General features: G+C 40.5%; 1 protein-coding gene across 1 annotated transcript in view; it reads left to right on the top strand.

Annotated features, from left to right (window-relative positions):
- The window catches only part of PROK2 (prokineticin 2), a 96155-nt gene that overhangs the window by 28183 nt on the left and 41158 nt on the right, over positions 1 to 26814 (top strand). Inside the window, exon 4 of the mRNA XM_025884867.2 lies at positions 23742 to 23889. Within this exon, the coding sequence (XP_025740652.2) occupies positions 23742 to 23889 (148 nt within the window). The remainder of the gene's footprint in view (positions 1 to 23741; positions 23890 to 26814) is intronic.

Below are 26814 nucleotides of genomic sequence, written 5' to 3'. Positions count from 1 at the left end.
AGAAGGCTCAACCCACAGATTCCTGCCCGCCCCCGCCTCCCCAGGCCCCCGGCCCTGCCATCCTTAGCCTCCGGCGCCCGCGCTGGGGTCACGGTGGCCGTGCGCAGGGGGAGGTGGCTAAGGATGGCAGGGTCGGGAGGCCTGGGGAGGCGGGGGCGGGCAGGAATCTGTGGGTTGAGCCTTCTGCCCGCAAGCTAGTGATTAACAGTAGTGATCGTCACCATCGTAATCCTGTAACCGCCGATGTTCAGGTGAGCACTGATGTGGGAGGCAGTCTTCCGGGGAAGCTTTACAAGCATTATCTCCCTAACGTTCACAGTAACTCCAAAGTTGGTTCTATTCTTAACATACTTCATACCTGAGGGAGCAGAAGCTTGCGGTTCAAGGGAGTTGAGAGCCAGTGAGTGAGTGGCCGAGCTGGGATTCAAATTCCACTGGGTCTGATTTCCAGGGCTGGACTCCCAGCGACTCTGCAGCGTGCCTTGCTCTCGGCCTCACCTGTGGTCCCGGTGAAGACTTATGCCAGGAAACAGAAATTCAGCATTTTCTCTCAAGTGCCACCCCGTGACACCTTTCTCCCAGGGAATCTCTTTTCTGGATGAGCCTGAAAGGGCGGCCCCTGTTCTGATCCTGAAACACACCACAAATTCTCTCAAGGCTTTGCGCGTGCCTTTCTTTCCCTCTGCCTGGTCCAGCGCCAGAGCAGGCTTCCCACCTTGTGGGCCATCCTTCTGACTAGTCCCCCTCGTTCTGTATCACTGCCTGCTCATTTTCTTCATAGCATTTATCATTTATCGTTTCATAGTTTTGTTTGTTCTTTAAAATTCTCTCCTTCCATACTTTTGTTTGTTTTTTAAAAATTCTCTCCTTCCAACCAGTCTGTAAGCTCCATGAAGGCAAGTGACCATGTCTGTTTTGTTTTTCGGTTGGGTTTTTTGTGGGGTTTTGTTTTGTTTTTGTTTTTGTACTACTGTATCCCAAATGCCTAGCATAGTAAAACCAGAATTGAGGAATATGTTGTTTCTTGGGTACACTCATTTTTTTTTCTCTTACGCAGAACATTATTTATTGCCCGCCTACCGTGTGCATGGCAGGCACTTTGATGGGCATTTCCAGGACAACATAAGATCACAGAAGGCCTTGACCATCAGGCTAAGGAGTCTAAACTTTAGTCTGTAGGCAGTGAGGTGACCTGAAGTATCCCAAAGAGAGTGACAATGTTAGAGCTGTGCTTCAGGAAGATTCTTTTGGCAGTAGTGCTTAATTAAGAGGAAGGACAGAGTAGAGCCTAGAAGTCTAGTCCAGAGTCGCAGACTTTAATGTGCACAGAAATCACTGGGATCCTGTTAAAATGCAGATTCTGACTCAGTAGGTCAGGGATGGAGCCAAAAATTTTGCATTTCGAACAAGTTCCTAGGTGACATTAATGCTACTGGTCCTCACCCCGCACTGAGTAACAAGGATGTCGAGGACAATTTAGACCTTTTGTAAAAATTTAAGTGATGGCCAGTGACAGTCTGTCTTAGGGGACCCCTAAAGGGGCCAGGGACAAATAGGTGGCTGACCATGTAGGTCTGCAAATATTTGTTGACAGAAAAGGGAAATAGGTTATGGAGGATATTTTGGGTAGGAATTGCATTTTGATAATGGTAGCCTAAATGTGAACGTGCATTTATTTTCCTCATGAAACCAGAAGTCCAGAGGTCAGTGGTTGCTGGCATTGAATTATTGGCTCAAGGACCGAATCTCTGAAAGTATTTTGGCCCTCCCCTTATTATCCATAAGCTGCTGACACTCCAGCCATTGCTTCTGCATTCTAGACAAAAACAAAGGAAAAGAAGGGAAGTGCAAAAGTGTTCCTGCCATTTAAGTAGGCCCGCTCTGAAGAGCTTCTTAGAAGTCCTCTGTTATAACAAACACATCATTGGCTACCACTAGCAGGAAGGGAGATTGGGAAATTGTTGTTGTTTTGTTTTTGAAAGCCAGACACATAGCCAAGAATGAGATCCTGCCTTGATGTGGACCTTAGCACTTGCTCTGCTTCTGCCCTGAGGAAGGCATGCCTTCTTAGACCCTCCCCCCCCCCCCCCCCCCCGCACAAAGTCACCAAATCTGGTTCCTTTCCGGTAATATTAATGGCAGCCTTTGTTGACTGAGTATTTGTTATGTGCCATGCACTATGATGAATACCTGACATGTATTACTTCATTTAATCATTGTAAGGGCCATATGTAGTAGGTACTGTGAGAGTCTTCAGTTTGCAGATGAGGCAGACAGGTTAAGTAATCTGTTCAGGCTTTCCCTACACGTACATATGAGGGCTGGGATTGGGAGGCAGAGTCTGACTCAGCCCAAACTCATAACTTCTATACATATTGTCTCTTTATCCTAACTGCAAAGAAGGTTATTGAGTTTCTGGAAAGAAAAACAAGGAAGAACTACTGATATTCACGTTCACAGAATTATAGCCCCTTCAGAGAGGGAAGAATTTTTCAAAACCATCTAATCTGACACTTTCATTTTATAAATAGAGTCTCATTAATGGCTGAATGTGAAGGAGAATCCAGGTCTTTTTTACTCCTAGGTCAGTACCCTTCCCACTTAGTTGGAATAATATTATTTGTCCTAATGAACTCATGACATTGGACAAGTCACTTCACCTCATGGAATCTCAAATGTTGCCTTTTACAAGATGGGACAGGGGACCGACTGATCTCTGCAGGTAGTCAGTGATGACGTTCAGTGAGTCTATGAGAAAAATGAAAGTTAAATGGTTATATAATCCCAAATGGGGAGCATTTATTCTTCCAAAAAGGACACAAAAGAAGGGACATTCATCTCTTATAATTTAGATTTCCGTGCGTTTTCTACTTCTCTCTGTGGTTCAATATGCTTCTCTTTGGGATTTGAGATTTGGTTTAGTCATTTGCCCAAGATCAAATAGCAGAAGCAGTGAAAGAAAATACATAAATCTTGGCTCTCACAGCGTTTATATGACTGCTGCTTTCATTCTCAACATTTGTTCAGTAGATTAATACTTAAGGAAAAACTATCAACATTTTATTGCCAGAACCAACTTATTTTCCTTTTATTGTTTCTAGGAAGCATCAGATGAGAATTTAAAATAGTTTCTAAGGCATGGACTTAAGTTATTGCATCTCAAAGCCAAACAGTTCTATGAGATTTTTTTCTATAAGCAAAATGTTCTGCTTATAACCAAATTCTCCCTTTTGCACATAGATAGAAAATTTGGGATTTCACTCCCAAATCAATTCTGTCACTTCTTTTGCTGTACACGTAGACAGTGTCAATGGTAATGGAAATCCAGACTGTTTGGAGGAACTGGTTGACCCATCTTGACAGATATAGTTAAAGCCATGGGTCCCATGGTCCTGGGAGCCAATTTAGCTTCTCTCTCTTGTCCAACCCTAGGCCAGTCACCTGCCCATGGGTGCATTGAGAAGTTAGAGAAGATTGGTTTGACTTAACCCCATCCTAACTCTTAGAAAACATGAGACAGGGTCTACATCCAATGAATGTTGAGTTATCAAAGGATGGCACTTACATTAGCCTCTTCATGGGAGGGATTCATAACTATAGGAATGAAAATGGACTGGGAGTTAGTGTACCTCAGTTCACAGCCAAGTCCGACACCTTACTAGTGTGCATCCTTAGCCAAGTAACTTACCTTCTTTAAACCTCTGAACCTCAAAGGCCGGTTGTGAAGAAGATTGTAAATGTGAACCATTACAAAGAGTGTAAGCACATGGTGTGCACACAATGATTACTACAGTTACCCTTTTTGCTGTTATCAGACTATAAGTGCCTTGGCTAACCATGTCTTGATTAACGTCTATATTTTCTGCCCCAACTTAGACTAACAGGATGCCCTATACATAGTGGGTTCTCAGTATTTGTGTGGCAGGTATGAAGGTCAGTCTATAAAATCAAGGGCACAAGAAACATAACTGCTTCCTAGAAACCTAATTTCTGACTCTGAGTTACCATTTTGCCTGGCTGGTGGGGAGAGAAAATGTAACCTTCTCAGTGCTTCTTGGATTTCATCATGGCCCCTGCTTCCTCAAGATGTGCCATAGTTCCAGGGTAATGCCCAGACTGCACAGCACTCAGTCATTAAGGAGAATGTGTGCATGTGTAGGTGGGGTAGTCCATCTGATGTTTGGTCAGTTGTTGCCATATTGCTCCCGTCCTTAGAAACTATTGTGTTTTTGTGATTCTTAGCCGCCTCATGCCAGACTTAGGGTTGAGAATCTGAGCTGAGATGCATATGATATAGATGTACCCACACATCCTCTCAGCAGTGTGTCTGGGAAACCAAGTGCAGATCCCCTGTCTCTCAGAAACCCCCTTTCCTCCCTTCTTCATTTCTGGAGACTCCCTATCCACTCTGGCAGAGGGAAAAACCAGTTCTTCCTTGTTTTTTCTGGGATTGGGTCAATTCCCCTAGGAATCTGTGCTACTAGAATTTAGGTGTTTGGGAAAATAAAAGCCAGGAGGCTACCTTCACATAAACCTGTCCTAGGCAAGGAAGCCTGCCTGCTATGTCCTTGAATGTTGGGAAGGAATAGGAAAAATAGGGGAAGAAAATTGTCAGTTCATATCTTAAAATATTGTTGTTGCTGCATGTATTTGTTGAATGAATATCTTTATGTGTATATACATGGTATATTGTAACATTGTAGTGAAAACTCTTTTAATGGTTGGTGTTCTGCACATGCGAAAGAATGAAGTTGAACCCCTGCTTCAAACCACATACAAAAATCAACTCAAAATGGATTATAGTCCTAGAAGCAAGAGCTGAAACTATAAAACAATTAGAAGAAAACATAGGGGTAAATATTCATGACTTTAGATTAGGCAATGATTTCTTTGATATACCAGCAAAGAGAGAAATAACAAAATGAAAAATAGATAAATTGGATTTTATTAAAAATTTTTAAAGATTGTACTTAAAGAATACCTTCAAGAAAGTGAAAAAGACAACCTATAGAATTGGAGAAAATATTTTCAGGTTAATATCTGGTGAGGGACTTCTGTACAGGATAGATAAAGAACTCTAGTAACTCGGGTACCTGGGTGGCTCAGTTGTTAAGCATCTGCCTTCGGCTCAGGTCATGATCCCAGGGTCCTGGGATCGAGCCCCACATCGGGCGCCCCGCTCCGCAGGAAGCCTGCTTCTCCCCCTCCCACTCTCCGTGCTTGTGTTCCCTCTCTCTCTGTGTCTCTCTCTGTCAAATAAAATCTTTAAAAAAAAAAAAAAAGAACTCTAGTAACTCAACAAAAAAAGACAAATAACCCAATTTTAAAAAATGGGCCAAGGAGTTGAATGGGCATTTTCCCAGAAAGATACACAAATGGCCAATAAAGTCAAGGAAAAATGCTTAACATCTTTAGTCTTTAGGAAAATGCAAATCAAAACCATAATGAGATACCACTTCACACCAACTAGGATGGCTATTATCAAAAGGACAGACAATAACAAATGTTGGTGATGATATGGAGAAATTGGAACCCTCCTGCAATGCTGATGGGAATGTAACTTGATGTAGGCATTTTGGAAAATAGTTTGGCAGTTCCTCAAAAAGTTAAACATAGGGTTACCATATGACCCAGTTAGACTCCTAGACATATACTCAAGAGAAATGGAAGAATGTCCACAACTGCTTATAGAGGCATTTTTCAGAACAGCCAAGAGGAGGAAGCAATCCACATGTCCATCAGTGGATGAATGGATGAACAAAATATGGCAGATCCGTACAATGGAATATCCACGCATAGAAAGGAATGAAGTGCTGATACCTGCGGCAATACGGATGAACCTTGAAAACATTATGCTAAAAGAAAGAAACCAAACACAGAAGACTACATATTATACGATTCTGTGTTAACGAAATGCCAAATAGGCAAGTCCATGTAGACAGAAAGTAGATTGGTGGTTGCCAGGGGCTGAGGGTAGAAGAGATTGGAGGGTAACTGCTAATGGGGTACTGGGTTTGTTTTGGGGGATGCTGAAAATGTTCTAAACTCAGATAGTGGTGCTGGTTGCACAACTCCATGAATGTCCTAAGAAAATACAGAACTGTGAACAAATTCATAATAAAGTCAGGTCACCTCTGTGTCCTTTGGCAGTGTCCTTATTAAAAAGTGGATGGGGGAGTGCTTTGGTGGCTTTGTCAGTTACACGTCCAGCTCTTGATCTCAGCTCAAGTCTTGATCTCAGATTTGGGAGTTCAAGCCCCACATTGGGCTTCACACTGGGTGTGGAGCCTACTTGAATGAATGAATGAATGAATGGTGGATAGGGCCCTGGAAAGCAATGGGGACTTCTTGTTAGTGCTTTCTAAGTGAATGTAGGCCTTTAAGATGTGAATTCATATGTCCTTTCCTGGGGTTGGCCACAGAAATAAGTGATGCCTTGCCCTGTGGTCACGTGTTGCCTCTTTGGGCTCCTTCAGTGTTTGTGCTTTGATGCAGAAGTGAACTTGGAAGGAGAGGGTTAAATTCTTATTTAGTCGCTTTATATTTTGCTGTCTGTCCACTAGAAAATTATTCTTTTTTAGATCCACTAATGCTCTAAGGTGTTTTGCATACATATGTAATTTACTCCTACAAAACCCTGTTCCCCCCATTTTACAGAAGAGAAACCCTGAGTCTCATGTTAATTAGAGCAATTAATCATGCAATCTGTGGTCACACAGCACAAAGTGGCGAAGCAAGTTTACAGTTGAGACTGGCCTGAAAGCCTGAATGCTTAGTAAATATATTACAGAGCTGTGTTGATGAATACATAATGAAGGAAAACCTATCAATATCATATAAGTATTAAATTGGGGGGTTGTACCACCTGAGACAGAGTTGGAAAAAACCATTATGCTGGAGGCAGTAATTTAATCACCTGAAAATGAACACTTCCGATATTGAAAAGAAACGAAAATCTACGCTAACATGTTATCCCGCTATCATTTAAACTCTCATTTTTTTGGATTTCTGTCATAGTTTTTTTCCTAAGAGTTACAGCCATGGCTCCAAGTGAAAAAAAAGCTGCCTTTTAGGTGACCCTTCTCTTTCCCACTGTTTAATAGCTGTTTAAACTCCCTCTAGTGGTTAAGACATGACGTGACCCTAAATTTTGCTCTTTAGAGGTTGAATGTGACTCCCTGGACAAGGGTACAACTGTGAATGCAGAAGATTGTAGGGTCAAACCTAATCCTTAACTGTCCTTCTGTGTATGGACTAAGGGTATGAATAGCATGTGTCAAAGCTCTCCTGCTATAATCCTCTGTCCTATTTACTCGAAAGTCCAATTGTGCATTGATTATTGTTACTCTCTAGAGAATTACAGAGACGGTACTTTGTGTTTTTTTTTTTAAGATTTTATTTATTTATTTGACAGAGAGACAGTGAGAGAGGGAACACAAGCAGGGGTAGTAGGAGAGGGAGAAGCAGGCTTCCCCCTGAGCAGGGAGCCCGAGGTGGGGCTCGATCCCAGGACCCTGGGATCATGACCTGAGCCGAAGGCAGACACTTAACGACTGAGCCACCCAGGCGCCCCAGAGATGGTACTTTGTAAGATAACAGATTTGGGGGGCACATCCTTATAAAATGCTCTGAGCCGTGAAACTGAGACCCACAAGACACATCTCTAGAGATGTATCTGCTATTTCCTATCTTACCTGTTATGCAACGACTTTCTTACAAGAAAGAAAAAGAAAAGTAACTATTTACAAAAATACCCACCCTCTGTACATGTACACATCCCATATGCGTACAAATTCTTTCTCTCCCCCTTACTTACAGCCAGCCTTTGCACTGGGTTTTGATTTAGATGAGGTAGAGACAGACTCTTTCATTGGCCAGAATTATTACCGTTGTTTGGGGAGAGCATCTGCAAAAATAAGATCCAGGCTTACCTTAGAGACAAGGCAGACAGATCTGGACAGTGAAACAAGTCACACAGAAGGTATGACTTCGGCACATTTCTTATTTGACATTATGGTTAAACAGCTACATTTCTCTGAACCCCCACCCCCAACCCGCCACTCTTACATCACTTTCTTTTTTTTTTTTTTTTTTTAAGATTTTATTTGACAGCGAGAGAGGGAACACAAGCAGGGGGAGTGGGAGAGGAAAGAAGCAGGCTTCCCAAGGAGCAGGGAGCCCAATGTGGGACTCGATCCCAGGACCCCAGGATCATTACCTGAGCCGAAGGCAGACGCCTAACGACTGAGCCACCCAGGCGCCCTGCTTACATCATTTTCTAACCTGCATAGCACTCGCTTAATGAGTACGAGTTCAAGTCCGCTTAGCATTAGTGAAGTGTGGGATCCTGAAATGCCATGTGGTATGGTGTAGTCCACAGCTGAATCACATAATTGGATTTTGTCAATTGTACCACTGTTTTGTTTTCCTTAAAGTGAATAATTATCCCCCCCCCCCCCCTTAGTGTTATATGCCACTTTGACCTCCGACTTTCTGACAGAATCTTGCAGCTTCTCATCATCTGGGCGATTGGTAGTGTTTTCATCCTTGGAGACCTCTCTCCTGGACCCTTCTTTCTCTTCTTTCTGGTCTGCACAGCTGTTGCCCTTGCACTTTCCATCAAAATCATGCTGGCCTCTTCATTCCCCTGCTATGTCACATCTCCCATTTTCTGAAGCCCACATCTTTCTCTTTCTTGTTTTGTTCTTTCATTTCATTCTTAGGGGGTTGTAAGTACATCAGAAACTTCCTGAGAAAGGTGATTTAGAAGTAACTGTTTTAAGATTTTACACATCTGAAAATGCCCTTATTTTGCCTTCATTACGCAATAGTTCAGCCGGGAATAGAATTCTACCAGGTTGGAAATAATGACTACTGATGTTGAGCATCTTTTCATGGGCTTATCTGCTATTCATATATCTTCTTTTCTGATAAGTCTGTTCAAATTTTTGCCTATATTTTTTCCCTTAGATCACTTATTTTTATTGACTTTAGAGAGTTCTTAATGTATTTTGGAAACAAGTTCTTTTTCAGACACGATTCACAAATATTTTCTCTTGGTCTGTGGCTTGTTTTTTATTCTTTTAATAGTGTCTTTTGATGAGCAGAAGATTTTAATTTTCACTAAGTCCCATGTGTCAATTTGGATTATTTTATAGATGTGTTTTTGGTGGCTTTTCTAGGAAGTCTTTGCTTATACCAGAATCACAAAGATTTTCTTCTATGTTTGCTTCAAGAAGTTTTATTTTTTTAAGTTTTACATTTAATTTTATGTTCCGTATTAAGCTAATTCTTGTAAATGGTGTGAGATATGGCCTGAGGTTTTTGTTTTATTTATTGCACATGGATATCCACTTGTTCCAACACTCTTTATTGGAAGACCGTTATTGTTCACACAATTGCCTTTGCATCTTTGTCAAAGAAATCAACTGTTCATATATGTCTCTGTTTCTGGACTCTATATTCTGTTCACTTTCTCTATCTTGATGCCAATACCACACTTTATTGATTGTTGTGGCTTTTTTAATAAGCTTTAAAATCAGGGAGTGTTATTTTTCCAGGTTTGTTCTTCTTGTTCAAATTGCTTTGACTGTTCTAAGTCATTAACATTCATGTATGGCTCTTAGAATCAAGTTATCAAATTCTACAAAAAGTCCTGTTGGGATTTTAATTGGGATTGTGTATAGATCAATTTGGGGAGAATTGACATTTTAACAATACTACAGCTTCCTGTACATGAGCAAGACATATCTGTCCATTTATTTAAGTTTTCTTTAATTTCTCTCAGTAATCTTTTGTAGCTAGCACACAATTCTTTACATCTTTTGTCAGATGTTTTCATCAGCATTTCATATTATACTATTACAAATGGCATTTTGAAAAACTTCAGTTTCTAATTGTTCAATGCCAGTATGTAAATACATAATTTATTTTTGCATATTTATCTTGTGTCCTGAAATTTTGCTAAGCTCACTGATTCTAGTAGCTTTTGTGGATAAGTTCCATGAGGTTTTTTTACATAGATGATTGTGTTATCACCAAATAAAGACATTTTTATTTTTTATTTTCCAATCCAGATACTTTTTATTTCCTTTTCTTGCCTTATTGTACTGGTTGGAACCTCCAGTACAATGTTAAATAGAAGTGATGAGAGCGGACCTTATTGATCTCTTCCCCATATCAAAGAGAAGGCATTCAGGTTTTCACCAGTAAGTTTGATATTAGCTGTAGGTTTTTGTAGATGCCTATAGATGAGAAAGTTCCCTTCTATCCCTGTTTTGCTGTGAGTTTTTTTTTTTTAAATAAAAAATGATTGTTAGCTTTTGACAAGTGCTTTTTCTGCATCTATTGAGATGATCACATGGATTTACTAGTGTAATTTGTTGAATGATAAGTTGTATTGATTGACTTTCAAATGTTAAACCAGCCTGTGTTCCTGAGAGAAATCCCAGTTGGTCATGATGTATTATCCTTTTTATATATTCTTATATTGTACTTGCTAAAATTTTGTTTGGAATTTTTGCATCTGTATTCACGAAGGTTATTGATTCTTTACTTTTTTTTATTGATACTTTTCTGGTCCTGGTTTTGTCTGTTTGTTTTTGTTTGTTTTGAGGGTGAGGCTGCCATTTGAGTTGGGAAATGTCCCTCCTTTAAACTTTTTTTTAAAGATTTATTTATTTTAGGGAGGAGGGGCAGAGGGAGAGGGAAAGAGAGTCCTAAACAGACTCTGTGCTGAGGGCAGAGCCTGATGTGGGGCTCAGTCTCATGACCCTGAGATCATGACCTGAGCTGAAGCCAAGAGTGAGCCCCTCAACTGACTGTGCCATCCAGGTGCCCCTACAATTTTTTTTGAAGAGTTTCTGTGCTTGTTATTATTTTTTCCTTAAATGTTTGGTAGAATTCACTAGTGAAACCATTTAAGCAAGCTTTCTTTGTGGAGTGTTTTTTAACTTTATATTCCATTTCTTGTATAGATGTATGGCAGTTTGAGTTATCTGTTTCTTCAGTAAACTTTGGTAGTTTGTATCTTTCAAGTTATTTGTCCCGCTCATCAGTGTTATCAATTCATTGTCATAAAGTTAATAATCTTCCCTCATTATCCTTAGAATTCCCTTGATATCTATAGACTCTGTGTTGATATCATCTATTTCCTGATTTTGCTAATTTTTTTCTTCTCAGTTTTTTTTTCTTGAACAGTCTAAGGGTTTATCAATTTTTTTAATCTCAAAGAACTATATTTTTATTTCATTGATTTTTTTTTATGTTTTCTACTTATTGGGTTCTACTCTGATCTTTATTATTTCCTTTTTAACTTGAATCCAATTTGCTCTTCATTTTTAGTTTCTTAACATGATTCAGTGATCAGGTTCATTGATTTGAGACCATTATTCAAGCATTTGTATCATAAATTTTTCTCTATTTTTGTATTATAAATTTACTGTTTTAGCAGCATTGCACAGATTTGACCTATGTGTTTTCATATTCATTTATTTCAAAATACTTTCTTTTTTTTCTTTTTAAGATTTTATTTATTTATTTGAGAGAAAGCATGAGCAGAGGGAGGGGCAGAGGGAGAAGCAGGCTCCCCACTGAGATCATGACCTGAGCTGAAGGCAGACACTTAACCAACTGAGCCACCCAGACGCCCCCTTATTTCAAAATACTTTCTAATTTCTTTCTTGATGACTTTTTTAAACCATGGATTATATAAAATTGTTTTATATTTTTTGTTTAATTCCATTGTATCAGAGAACATACGTGTATGACTTGAATTCTTTTAAATTTATTGAGAGTTGTTTTATGGCTCAGAGTATGGTTTATCTTGCTAAACATTCCATGTGCCCCTGTAGAGAATATATATTGTGTGGTTGTTGGGTAGAATATTCTGTGAATGACAATCAGGTTAATTTGAATATTTTTGTATTCAATAAAGTTAAAATATTTTATATTCCTACTGATTTTCTGTCTACCCGTTCTATCAGTTATTGAAAGAGGAGTGTTAAAATTTTGGACTATAGGGTGCCTGGGTGGCTCAGATGGTTAAGCGTCTGCCTTCGGCTCAGGTCATGATCCCAGGGTCCTGGGATCGAGTCCCACATCGGGCTCCCTGCTCCTTGGGAGCCTGCTTCTCCCTCTGCCTCTCTCTGTCTGTCTCTGTCGCTCATGAATAAATAAATAAATAAAGCTTTAAAAAAATAAATAAAATAAAAATAAATAAAAATAAATAAATAAAATTTTGGACTATAAGTGTGGATTCATATATTTTTTCTGATGCTGTAACAGTTTTTTTTAATGTATTTTGGAGCTGTGTTGTCAGGAGTGAAAATGATTAGAATTGTTTTGTCGTCTTGGTGAATTGACTCTTTTATATAATTAATTGATCTTCTTCATTCCCCATAATATTCTTTGGTTTAAAATTCTCCTAGTGTGATATTAATATAGCAACTCCAGTTTTCTTTTGATTTCTTTTGATTAGAAGTAGCATAGTATATCTATTTCTGTTTAAAAATAATTTTAAAAATTATTTTATGGTAGGATATGTTCATAAAATCAAGCTAAGGATCAAGGTAACTTACAGTTTTGCTTACAGTCTAAACCTGAGATTTAAGATGTGCACCTGTGTTTATGCATGTCCTCAGGTGTGTGGTTTTGAATGAATTCCTACAATTCTTTTGTTCTCTTAACAGTTTTTCTTATATATTCTTGGCTCATAGAAGGTGCTCAGTAAATATTTGTTAAATTGCAAGTTTTCGTATACTACCTGCAGAAAGGAAAACATTCTAATCCTTTTACTTTTCACCTGTTTCTGTCTTTATATTTAAAGTGTGTTTCTGGTAGGGAGTATTATTGGTAGGTCTTGATCTGACAATCCCTAACATTTAATTAGGATATTTAGACTATTTACATTTAATGTGAATATTAATGTGGTAAGATTAAAATCTGTCATCTTGTTATTTGTTTTTTACTTGTCTTACTTGTTCTTTGTTCCCTTTTCCCTGTTTTTCTACCTATTTTTGGATTAATTAGATGTTTCTTATGATTCCTTTTTTGTCTCTTTTGTTGGATTATTAGCTATAATCTTTTGCTTTGTTATTTCGGTGCTTTATTTAGGGTTTATAGTGTAGTTGTTGACTTACCACAGTCTGTCTTCAGGTGATACTGTGCCTCTTCACATACAGTGTACAAACTTACAAATGGCATACTTTCATTTTCTCCCAAACTTTGTGCTAGTGTCACGTATTTTCCTTTTATTTGTGTTTTAAACCTCATACTATTTTCTTATTATTTTTGTTTTGACAGTCCATTGTCTTTTAAAGAGATTTTAAATGTAAGGAAAATTTTCATATATTTACCCATGTGATTACCATTTCCAGTACTTTTTACTCCTTTCTGTAGATATAAATTCCCTTCTGGTATCATTTTTCTTTTTCCTGAAGAACTTCATGTGACCTTCTTTGTAGCATGGGTCTACTGGTGATGGATACTTTCAGCTTTCGGATGTCTGTAAACATCTTTATTTTTTTTTAAATTTTTTTGATTTTTGCTATTTTTTCCCCTTCCTCCTTCTTGATTTAGTTTACTTTGAACCCTTCTCCTTTTAGTTTATTAATGTAGGAATTTATGTTACTGACGTCAGACTTTTCTTCTTTTGTAAAGTAAGCATTTCACACTGTAAAATATCCTGTCAGCAGTGTGTTAGCTGCATCTGACATATTTTAATATGTTGTATTTTCATTTTCATTCAGTTGTATGTATATTTAAATTTTCTTTGAGATTTCTCTTTAGCCAATGGATTATTTATATGTATACTGTTAGTTTTGATGTGTTTGGAAATTTTCCTGTTGTCTTTCTATTAGTGGTTTCTTTTAAATTTGTTGAGGTTTGTATTATATCCAGGGTGTAATCTACATTGGCGAATGTTCCAGGAGCATTTAAAAAATAAATGTGTATTCTGCTAAAGTGCAATATATGTCAGTTATGTACTGTTGGCTAAACTTTGTTATTCATTTCTTCTGGAACCTTCTGGAACCTTTCTTTCTTGCTGATTTTCTGCCTAGTATTTCTATCAGTTGCTGCAAGTGGGATGTTTAAGTTCTGAACTGTAACTGCCTATCTGCTTTCCCCTCTCTCAGGGTTTGCTTTGTTGTATTGTGAGGCTCTGGTGCTTGGTGCACACATATTTGGGGTCATTATGTCTTCTTGAGTTGATTTGTTCATCATTATGTCATATCTTCATTTGTCTCTAGTAAACTTTGCTTTGAAGTCGGATATTAATATAACCAGATATTAATTATAACAGATATTATATATAATGGATATTAATATACCACTCTTAGCATTTTTTAAGTTAATGTTTACATGAAATATCTTTTTCTGTCCTTTTCCTTTAATTCTACCCATACTGTATATTTGAAGTGAGTTTTTTTATAGATATTATTGGATCATGAGGGGTCTTTTTGTTGTTGTTGTTCTTGTCATTGTTTCTTTGTTTAATCTACCCCCCGCCCCCGTGACGGTAGATGCCTACACTCCCGTGTTGCCTTGATGACTTGGGCAGGAGGTGGGGTCATAGTTGTTCTGTGGTGTTTAGCTGGTGTACAGCAATTCTTGTCTAAAAGTTTTCTTTCTTGGTAGGCTTCTGCTTTTCTTGTCCTTTGGCTAGAGAGAAAGCCAATTTTTCTTGGGCTTTTTCTGCCTCTGCTCATTGGCATTTCGAGGATGCCAGCTTGTCCAGCTCCACGTCTGGGGTATGTGAGGCACCAAGAAAACCCACGGCACAGAGCACAGTGTTGTTCCTTGGCTGCCAAGGTTCCTAGCTGGTATGCCACCTTCTTGCCACCTTTTACAGCCCTCTTCTGTTTAGTTTATAGGTAGTGTTCAGGACTTTTCACTGTACCAAGTACAAGGAATTGGGAAAAGCATGTCGACTCCATCTTTCTGGAGGCAGACTTCTTTTCCATTGTTTCAGAAGAGATATTTCACTGCCTCTAGAATTCTAGGTTGACATTTTTTTCTTTCAGTACTTTAAGGAGATTGCTCCTATCTTCTTGCTTTTATTATTTCCTATGGAAAATCTCCTCGAATATTTTTGTTTTTCTGTTCATAATGGGTCCTTTTTTTTCCCCCTGGTATTGAGCAATTTGATTATGTTCTGCCTCAGTGTAATTTTCTTTATGATTTTGTATCTGGAGTTCACGGAGATTCTCTTAGATCTGTGGGTTTACATCTCTTAAACAGCCCCTCTCCCAAAGCAGATGACTCAACCAACCTTATGGCAAATGCTTAACTGCTGTTAATTTGTAGTTCAACTCCACTGCTTACCAGATTCCATATCGTGTTTTAATAGGTGTACATATGCTTTGTACACCAGATACACAGGCCCTTTTCTACAGTGTTCTAGTTTTAAACATTTGGGGGCATAATTTGAAAACTTCCCTAAGTCAAAGGCCCGTCTGGTTTGTCATTATGTTAGAGGGATAACTGCAGGGAGGTGAAACTTGTCCTCTAGAGGTAAGTTTGCAAATGTAGGAGCACAGACTTGGAACCAGGCTGACTTTGGTTTGAACTCCATACTTCTTGCTGTGTAATTATGGGAATGTTATTCAACCCTTTAGAGCCTCCAATGTATAAAATAGGGATGATAATCATACCTACTTACAGGACTGATATGTGGAATAGGTAAGTAAATGTGGAACATAGCTAAACACTCATGAAATGGTACCTATTGTCATTGTTGGTATTTTTTTTAATAGCCTTTATTTTTAAAGCACTTTAGGTTCACAGCAAAATCAAGCAAAGTATAGAGATTTCCCATTAAACGTGCACATGCACAACTTCCCCCACTATCAAAACCCCTCACTAGATTTGTACATTTGTTATAATCAATGAATCTACGTTGAAACATCATTATCACCCAAAATCCATAGTTTACATTAGGGTTCACTCTTGGTCTTTACCTTCTATGGGTTTTGACAGATGTATGATGACATGTGTCCACCATGACAGTATCATACAAAAGAGTTTCACTGCCCTAAAAAATCCCCTTTGCTTTGTCTGTTCATTCTCCCTTCGCCTAACCCTTGGCAACCCCTCATCTTTTACTCTCTCCATAGGTTTGCCATTTCCAGAGTATCGTATATTTTGACTGATATGGTATAGGGCCTTTTCAGATCGACTTCTTTCACTTAGTAATATTTATTTAAGCTTCCTCATGTCTTTTCATGGCTTGATAATCCATTTCTTTTTTATCACTGAATACAATTCCAATTAATGGACATACCATTTCCATTTATCCACTCACCTACTGAAGGACATCTTGGTTGCTTCCATATTTTGGCAATTGTGAATAAAACTGCCATAAATGTCTGGGTGCATATTTTTGTATGAACACGTTTTCAACTACTTTGAGTAAATACCAAGTAGACGTATTGCTGGATTGTATGGTAAGCGTATGTTTAATTTTATAGGAAACTGCCAGACTGTCCTCTGAAGTGGCTGTACCATTTTGCATTCCCACCAGTATGATTAGAGTTTCTATTGCTCCACATCCTCATCAGCATTTGCTGTTGTCAGTGTTTTGGATTTTGGTCATTCTAATAGGTGTATATGGAATCTCTTTGTTTTAATTTTCAGTTTCCTAATGACAGATGATGTGAAGCATCTTTTATATGCTTATTTGCCATCTGTATATTTTCTTTGGTGAGCTGTCGGGTTCAGATCATTGCCCATTTTAAAATTAGTCCATTCATTTTCTTCTTGTTGAATTTTAAGAGTTCTTTGTTTATTTTGGAGCTGTTGGCATTTTAATTTGAATTATTATTGTCTTCAGTGCTATGAGGGTTTTCTTGACACCTCAGCATTCTAGGCTGCGAAAATAAAAAATCTGTTTTCTCCTTTTTGAGGGAAGTAGAGAAATTATCTTCACCTGAAAAAAATTAAAAGAGGTTTCCCCAGGATTACCTTGATCCAAAAAGAATTTCAGGCTGCCTCTTAGGTACAACTGTGGCCTCATGGGGCTTCTGTGCTGTAAATCCTTCCCTACAAAATTAGCTTATGCCATGTGTTTCTTAATAATTGCCTTATTAAGTAGTGGGAAATATCTGTTCAGCACACCATTGCCTTTCTTCTGTGTCTTCCATAGGCATGTGTAGAATAACAAGGGCCTCTGCTCTAATCAGCAGCAGTGACAATACACCTAGTAGCAAACCACCCTAACTTCTAGAAAACTGTTCTGGCCTAGATCATTCTATAAAAAATAGTCACCAATGCTACTGAAGAAAAATATGTCCCATTGCAGGTGAAGGATGTATTATATTTCCAATCTTCCACCCCTTCACTATGCGTCAGTAGATTTATATCATGGGATTCGTTTTCATTTTATGTCTTTTTATTTACGCACCAGTTCCTTTGCAAGTGATTTTAATTCTCCCTTTCATGAGAGTGAGGTTTTGTGTCTGTGTATTCCTATATAAAATAAAGGAAATGATTGTTTTTAATGCAGATTTGAAAGAAATATAATGGATTTCAGCTACAACAATTTCTCCCCATTTAGAGGCGATGAACACCTAGTTAGATGAAGAACGTCATTTCTCATATAATTTGAATACATCCTGTTTCCATGACAACTTGTACTTACCAGCTTGCCTGGGAAAAGAAGTGTTTGAATTCTTTCTGTGATAAAAGATTTGGCCAAACACTGGGATTCCAGTTTTTTAATTCCAATAATTTAATTCCAGTTTGGGGGTATTTCTCTTTTTAACATGGGCTGCTTTTGAAGGAAAGAAACCCAAAGATCATTTGGGGGGTAACTCCACCTTCAGAACAAAAGGAGAGGGTTCCCAGGCCAAATGCTAATGAATGAGTCCAGGAAATGATACTGTTGCAGGTTGTACTCATTTTCTGATATCTTCCCGTTAAATTAAATCAACAGGATGATGCAACAACTTATTAAGATGCTATTTGATTTGACAGAGAATGATTCAGTTACTCATTTCCATCTGGACACTATAATCATTAGGCTTGTTTCCTCACTGCGAACTTATGTCTTGCCTTTATGGGTGGTCTGTGCCCTCTTAGTGCTGAATTTCGCTTCTTGCAAGGAGTATGGTTTTATTAATGATTTTCCCTCAGAATGAAAGATAGGAAATTATTTGCATCATTAACTATGCTTGTGCAAAACATGAGAAAGATGGTAGTGTATTTTATGGACAAGATGATGTTTTAATATCATACGAAATATTTTAGTCCATAAGGCAAGAAAGTATGACCCTTGGGCATTTTAGGAACGATAGAGCGTTAACTCCAAGTAGGATAATTCAGAGTTTAGTTCTGAGGGACCTGGAAGGTTTTGAAAGGGCAAAAGTGATTCTTAGCTATCTCCAAGATCGTGCTCAATGATGATAAATATTTGTGACCCAAAACACGTGTGCCCAGTGGTGTGTCGGGTACCAGTTTATCATAACCCCCATTAGAAGCCACATTTTTAAAAATTTTTATTTGATTTGAGAGAGAGAGAACAGAAAGAGCCAGAGGGACCATGAGTGGTGGGGAGAGGGACAGAGGGAGAAGCAGATTCCCTGCTGAGCAGGGAGCCCACTGAGTGGGAAGCCCCATGTGGGGCTTGATCCTACGACCCTGGGATCATGACCTGAGACAAAGGCAGATGCTTAAGTGACTGAGCCACCCAGGCGCCCCTATTTCTTTATTTTTATATTTATTTAAGCAATCTCTACACCCAACGTGGGGCTCAAACCCACAATCCTGAGATCAAGAGTCTCATGCTCTTCTAACTGAACCAGCCTGGTGCCCCAAAACTAAGGAACTTTTAAAGATATACCATAACATGCAACTTAATATTATGTGCGTAATTTGTAAAAAATGAAAGCCAACAGGAAAGAAGGAAAAAAATGACAATATCTTTCTGTATTGGGAGTATGCAATTCTAGCACTTGGTAAAAAGAAAGAGATTAAGTAACCACAGAGATTTCTTTGGCCTAAAATTCTGTTTGCAAGCATCTTCATGATTTCTAATGTAGCACTTTGCTCAATAGTTGCAGTTCTGAAAATTTTATGCAATTATAATTTTTTTTAGAAAACAAATAATGTGGCTTTATTCCAGACTTGCTTTATTTTCCTTTTCTAATTGCCCATCAACTGATAATAGCTTCTCAAATTTTAGAGGACTCAGCTCCTAAGAAGTAAATGACTTATAAAATATTTTAATATTTACTTTAATGAATGTTTTAATCATAGACAGATTCATTATCCAGATATTTATTTAATATTCACTACATGAGCAATCTTTAAAATACTCTGTGAGGAACACAAAGGTGACCTCTCATGCCCCTACACACACAAGGAGCTTAAACTAATACCAGAAATAAGGTATAGGTAGTCATTTTGTAACATGACTTATCACCTCCTAATATTTTGCTTAGTAAGTTGATATTTTCTGTATGATGATTTCTTATGCCATAATATGATGTGATTATTTAAGCTTAAAAATAAAGCTTTGGAAGGCACAGTGCCCTTTCTCAAGAGTACAGGCTTGCACAATGTTCCCCTAAGTGATTTCTGAGCCATAAGTGAAAGCTCAAAATCAAATCTTATCCCTGAAGAATTTCTTAGCTATGAAGAAGTAACCAGCTTGCTGCTGACTTATCCCACCATACAAGCAACCGTTACCTTGCAGTGGGGATTGGAGGCCTCCTGGATGGATGTGGGCCACCAAGTGCTCTGTGGACATGCTCCTGGCATGACCAACATTCCAGATTGCCCAGGACTGAGGAAGGGTTTTCTAGGATGTATGTTGCTGAAATCAGGGCAGTCTCACACAAACTGGGATGGATGGTTCATACACTCTTCTGTAAAGCTCCGAAGAGTGCAAAGGAGAACACCTGTATTCAAGTAGCCTAGTGTTATCTCTGCCAGGAATTGTAATAAGGAAACAAGAACCAGTAATTGTGTGGCATTTTATGGCTCATGCGGGCCCTCACCTCCAGGCAGCACTGCGAACCCAGTATTAATAGTACACTCATTTTTCAGTTGAGGAAAAAGAGAGGTTGATTGGTTTGTCTCAGATCACACAGCTGTTAAGTGTGGGCTCAAACACACATTCGGGGGTTTTCCCCTGATCACATTGCCCTTCTACTGACCATCTCTTCCTCCCTTTAAAAAATTTCCAAAGACCAAGTTGAAGCCTGCTGGCCTTCCTTTTCAGGTCCATTCTCTGACCTGAGCATCCTCACATCTTTGGTTGATTGATAGGCCAGGGGAGCATTAATAACTAGTCTATGATGGGGAGCCAGTGATTTGCAGAGTATATTGATTGCAGGGTTGCACGTAATGGGGACAAACCTTGGTAACAATCTGAATGCCAGCAGTAGGAGTGGGTTATGTTAACCTTAGAAATAAAACCTCCAGTTATTTATTCAGAAATAGCAGAGAATTGGAACCCAGGACAAGCAAGCCATGGCCAAACCATTGGCAAGTCCAGAGAACAAAGGAGAGGAATGCTCTCCTATAGAGGAAAGGGGGAAGTTGGAAGGCTGTTACAAAAAATCCACTGGAGTAAACTGGGAGTTGAGAGTATAGAGACTTTCCTTTGGCTGAGAGGGTGTGGGCTGTTGCTGGAGGAGGAGGAAAGCCTTCCCCAGACGTATTTGGAAGGGTGGGTTGAGTGGGAAGATTGCAAATGCTAGACTGGAGATTTCAGACTTCAGCCTCTGGGAGAGAAGCAGCCATATAAGTTGAGCAAAGCAGCAGGGAAAAGGTGCTTTTTAGGAAGAGTAATATACCGTCCTCCGAAAGGATAAACTGGCAGGGGAGAAAGACTAGAAATTGGGAAACAAATTCACTGACTGTTCCTTTCAACCAACAGCTGTTATATACCCAGTTCTTTTCCTTCACAAATCTTGGGGGCATGCCATCCATGTGGCCAGACCTAGGCTGGGTACCAGGGGCACTGAGGGTCCTGGTCCTCTTGGACTGGCTGTTCTAGAGTGGGAGATGGACAGTAGATCCGTGCAGCTATGATGCGTGTTAGGGAAATCATCAGTGGGGATGAGGACCTGCTCTGGAGCCGGATGGTTGGGAAGCTCTTGCCCAGGAGGCCTGAGTGGGAGAAGAAGCTAGTCATGCAGAGCAGAGATGGGCGGTTCAGCAGAGGAAACAGCTTGTGTAGATGCCTCAAGGCTGCAGAGATGCTGTAAGGAACCAGGGAGAGTGCAGCCATGTGGTTGGAAAGGCAGGAAGCATGCAGAAGATACTGAGCCCTGTTTGCAACCAAGAAGAGATGGTGAGAGCAATAGGAAGCGGGCAAAGCACGTTAGGCATGATTGAATTGGTGCTGGGAGACAACTGCTGAGACGACTGTCTGGCACCGGGTTGGAGGGGCAACGGCGGGGAGCAAGGAGCCTGGTCAGAAGCATGTTGTGATTGGCCAGAACTCAGGAGGTGAGGACTGGGAGTGGGTGTTATTGGTGGGAATAAAGGAGGAAGACCAATGCAGGGGCTGCAGGAGGAGCAAAACCAGGACTAGGTGGCTGATAGGTGGATATAGATGTGCAGGGTGGGTCCACTGAACCTTGATGTCACATTTTCCAGGCTCAGCGGTTGGGAGGACTTCAGTCTCCTCATTGCAAATACTCAACAAATGCTGTTTTGCTTACCCCTTTCCCTTGCACTTGCAGCTCTGAACTGGACCCTCAGGGGTCTTTTAGATTCTAGACAAATAACATGAGTCGAGCTTTTCCTGAGTGTGGCTTGCAAGGTGCATAAACATGTTTTTTCATACATCCCTCAAAGCAGCCTATCGAGGGAGCTCTTGTTATCTCCATGTTCCGAGTGAGGAATCTGGCATTCAGCAAGGTTAATAACTTACCAAGGTCACACAGCTTACTCCTGGCAGGATCTTGGTTAAAGCAGGGTTCGGTCTCACTAAAGCAATAACTCTTATAGCCTCCCCCGACACCCTCAGTGCCCCAGAGGAGTTTCAAGCCTCCCCCTTTCCTCCAGGCCCCTCCTGGGACTGACCACTGCCACACCTGCCTTTGCTGGAAGCTTCTGCAGGGCCTGGGCCTCACTGTCCCCTGAATCTAGAGAGACTGAGGTCTGCCATCTAGCGGCCACTGCTTTCCTTTTTATTCTGAGCTTTTAAAAGAAAGGAAACCGGGAGTTCCCACATACAAGACAGGCCTGCATATTTATAGCATCACACCCTGTAAACAGGAAACTTCTCAGTCTTAGAGAAGGAGCCTGGTAACATAAACATAGCATATTGGCAATGAGTTCCTCCGCCCGTTCAACAAACATTTAAATATATATGTAATGCATATATATGTATATACATATATATTTAAGTGTTTGTGTTTATATATATATTCATTCATATATATATATATATATATATATACATATATATACACACATACATATATATATTCATCCCACTGGAAAATAAGCTCACTGAGACAGGGATTTCTTTTGTCTGTATTGCTCACTAATGAATTTCAAGAGCCTAGAACAGTGGCACTTGTATAGCAGATACGCAGTAAATATTTATTGAATGTAGAATAAATGAGGACCTAACATTTAGTGCACCTTTACTATACACCAGGCACTTGACATGCATGTTTTCTCATTTACTCCTAATGATGACTTAAGAGACAGGGAATGTCAAGATGCCCATTTCTCAGATGTAAAGACTGAGCCATAGAGGGACAAGAAGCTTGCCGGGTCTGGGGAGAACTGCCGGGTTTTGACTCAGGTTTGCTGACTTGAGAGCCACGGCATTTAGCTACCATGCATGGTCCCTCTCGTCTGCTCTGTGTGCGGGCCTCGTGTGCAGGACTGCCACCATTTAGACAGGTGGCAGAAGTGCCACCAGGGGACCACCAGCCATTCACCTCCTGTGCTTTGACTTTACCGAGTGAAGTTTTCCATCCCACAGTGCTATGACAGAGGCCGCAAATGGAGGCAATTCAAGAAAGGCTGGCCAGCTAACAATGAGTCCCCGTCACTAACTAGCCATGTGGCTGTGTGACCTCGCACAGTGCCCCCACACCTCAGCTTCCTCATTAGTCAAAGGAGGAGACAGAGTTAGGATCCCCGCCTTCCCTTCCGGCGCCAATACCCTATTCCTGTGACTCCCAGGGAGCTGGATGAGAGTGAAGAGAGAGGACCACTCGTTCCTAGGCAACCAGTACTCGCCTCACCCATGTTGCCATGGTGATGATGGAAGTTGGGCTGATGGGATTACCAGCTCCTGCTAATTGCATGTGAGAGCTCAAGGTCTCTGTCTCTTGCTTGTGGGCTGGCTCGCTCTTACTTTCTCATTCTTCTCTGGAAACTGTGGAAAGCTCTCCTCTCCTCCATCTTCAGCGTCCCCAAGGCAGCCCTAGTGCAATGGAAAGCAACTGGAAATGGAGCCTAGCTGTGCCTCTGAGTAGCTGTGTGACCTTGGGCAGGTTACTCGGCTTCTCTGAGCCTCCATTTCCCCAGATGGAAAATGAAGGTGTTGGAATAGGGACCCCCGTCTAAGGCTCTTCCCAGCTCTCAAATCCTTTGATGCCTAGGGAGCATGTCAAGGGAGCAGACCACATTGTTACTAGGCAACCAGCAGGCACCCTGCCCAAGTTGCCTTGGTGACTGGATACTAGAGGGGAGGGGAGTAGCTGCTGCAGCTAATTGCTTAATTATTTATGAGTGCCTCAAGTCCTTTTTGTTGTTTTCGTTGCTAGGGGCTGTGGGGTCACCTTCTCTTCCTCCCTCCTGCTACCCCAAGTCGTCTGAGGTGCTCGTTACACAGTGGGAGAGCACGTTGGCCTGGATCTCAAGCTACTCACGTTCTAGTCCTGCCTCTGTCATTTCCCAGAGCTGTGGCCTCAGGTAAGTCACCTCACCTGTCTGGGCCTCAGTTTCCTCATTGGTAAAATGGGGGGTTTGCTTAGATAATCTCCACATTTCCTTTTTATCCTGTATTTCTAATTCCTGCTGTCCAGTTGCAAAGTGGTGAAGAGGAGGAGAATTTTCCCAATTTTTTTTTTTTTTAATCTTCTAAGGATGAGTCTGAAGAGCTGTAGTAACAATAGTTAAGTCTCTTACACATTTCAAACAGGAAGGGGATGAAAATCAGGCCCATTGTTCTCTGCTTGCCTCTCATCCTAGCCACGTTGCCTGGGCCGTTTTATTAATCTTAAGCTCATTTAACTTTTATCCTTTTGTACATCATCTCCTTCCAAAATAGATCTGAGGGGTTCACAGTATAAGATGCCTATGTGCAATTAGGTCATTAAAATAAAAATAGGAGTAAGTTAATATAAAAATAGTGATGCTGCTTCATTGGTTATCATCAGTGTTCTGATTAAGCGTCAGATGTAATTCTGAGCATCCTGGAAGCCAAAGCAAAAAGAGAGGGAGGTACATAATTTTATTCAATAAAGAAAAATTGCCAAACTGTTCCTTGTTCTAAATTCTGAAAGTAATTTATCATGTGGTGCTGACTCTCTTTTAGAAACTGCAGATAAAACTTTTTAAAATAACCTTTTGTTGACAGTATTGTTGAAGGACAGAGGAAGAAGCTAGACTAGACAGTTTGACAAGTTCTAATCTAATTAGAAAGCAAAAAGTCCCTTCCTATCTTAGAATTTTATGAAGATAAATATCACTTAATAAACATAACTTCAGAATCAACCCTTATTTCTAAATCAGTTATATATAAATTCATTTAACCACTTTGCACAGTAATTTAGCAATATGTGTCAAATTTTTTAATGCAGACCAAAATTCTACTTCTCCAAACTTATTCTGAAGTAAACTTGTGCAGCTGAAGAAAGACACTGAATATAAAAATGCTTATGGTAGCATTATTTATAAAAGAGAATGACTAAACCACGTAAGTCTTGAGGGCTAGTGAATTAAATTATATTATTTCTTTACAATGGATTATTTTGCGGCTCTTGAAGTAGAGGTATATGTTTTGATATGGAAAAAAATCTTCAAATATATAATGTTAAATAGATAAGGAAGTGCAGCAATGGTATAAAATGCTTCTATTTCTCTTATAAAAGATATAGATAGGTATACAATTTCTGTATCTAGATATATGCTTTTATGTGCCTACTTGCATTTTTCCGGAAGGAAACTGTTAACAGTCATTTCCTCTGGGCAGGAAGATTGATAGCCTTGGGAGGGAGGGAGACTTACTATTCACTGCCTTCTTTTTACTATGTAGACCTGTTCATTCTCCAGGTAGAGAAGCAGTAGAGCCTGGCAGTTAAAAACCTAGACTCTGGAGTCTGAATCCCTGTGCTCAAATCCTGGTTCTATTGCTTATTAGCTGTGTGACCTTGGGATTAATTTAACTTCTGCATTCCTCATCCATAAAATAGTACCTTCCTCATTGGATTATTGTGAGGATTAAATGAATTAATACACTCAGAAGAGCCTAAACAATACCATATATGCCTTTTCTTGAAAAAATAAAAGGAAAAATTAAACAAAAAACCCTGCATCTAACCAAAAGGAGCCCCAGGATCTCAGAGCCAGAAAGATTTTATAAATATGTCACTACTTTCAGCCTCATATGTTGTATACAGATTATGTTTGAAGCAGGGATCACAAAGCATTGGTCTCATTTAGCTTGTCATTTTATCTGAACTTGAATACCTTTTAGGGAAGGCACCTATCCTGGGATTGACAATAGGCATTTACAATCCCTGAACCTATCTGGTCTTACAGCTCCTGTTCTAGTCCATCCCAGTGAATGCTCAAGCTAAGAGCAGAACATATACTAGGCCAGGTAGAAAATCCATGAGAAAATGGAACTCTACATCCACAGCTGTTAAAGGCCAGGGAGGGACTAACCAAAATTGGAGCTTCGAGAGGGCATCCATGCCCATGCCACTTACGACATGCATTCATAGCACCCAAGGAGCTGTGCCAGGAGGGTTCCTCTTACTTTGGACCCAGGAATCTTATGGCCACAGGGGATTCCTGTGCCTTCAGAAGTTCAGAAAGCAGAGGATTCTGTGTTCAAGAGTGCCTGGTTTCCTTCTTCTTTGCAGGTGTTTTGGGGCAAGTCTGGGGACTTCGGCTGACTTCAGGAACCTTCCTCTGAACTTGGCCATACTTTGGGCCAGACTTGGTCCCTTACTATAGACATATGGTGGCTCTGGAAAGGGTGGGATGGGAGCTGTGTTCCCTTAAAATTAGCTGAGTTAGGAAAAGTGCTCACCGTGAGGAATGCAAAACTGACCTATCACAACCTCATGCCCAAGCCAGTGGTTCCTGGCTTGGGTCTGGCTGGCCCTCCCTTCAGGCACTCTTGGACATTCCAGTCTCTTCATCCATTTGGCCAGCGGTCCCCCTTGCCATCTCTCTGTCACATCCAACTGCGCTTCCATCTGCCCTTCCGTCCCTCAATCCTCCTCCAGCCATCTGCCAGTTTTCCCACCCATCCTTCAGACTGCTGGTATTTCCATGCACCCGTCCTCCGCTCCCACCATGTGCGTCTGAAACTCCATCCACTGGTCCGTCCGTCCATCCCTCCATCTTTCCGGAACACGCCCGTCCATCTCACCGGCCTCCGTCCGGTCTGGCTGCAGAACCAGCCCTCTCTCTGACCGGTCCTCTGTTCCCCGACCCCCAGAGCCTGCTAATCTGTGCCCGGCTGCAGCTCGACCCTCCCCCCGGCCGGCCAGCCGTCGGCCCCCCGCCCGCCGGGTCCGTGCCCCGTGCCAAATGGGCCCCGCCGCCCGCAGCGGGTCGGCCGGCTTCGGTCTGGAGGCCCGGCCGGACCGTGCCCCCAGCGGC

Source organism: Callorhinus ursinus, unplaced genomic scaffold (genome assembly GCF_003265705.2).
Source record: "Callorhinus ursinus isolate GAN/ISIS: 27379988/994484 unplaced genomic scaffold, GSC_fseal_2.0 scaffold15, whole genome shotgun sequence".
Classification (NCBI taxonomy): Eukaryota; Metazoa; Chordata; class Mammalia; order Carnivora; family Otariidae; genus Callorhinus; species Callorhinus ursinus.
This window is presented reverse-complemented; position numbering and strand designations above follow the sequence as displayed.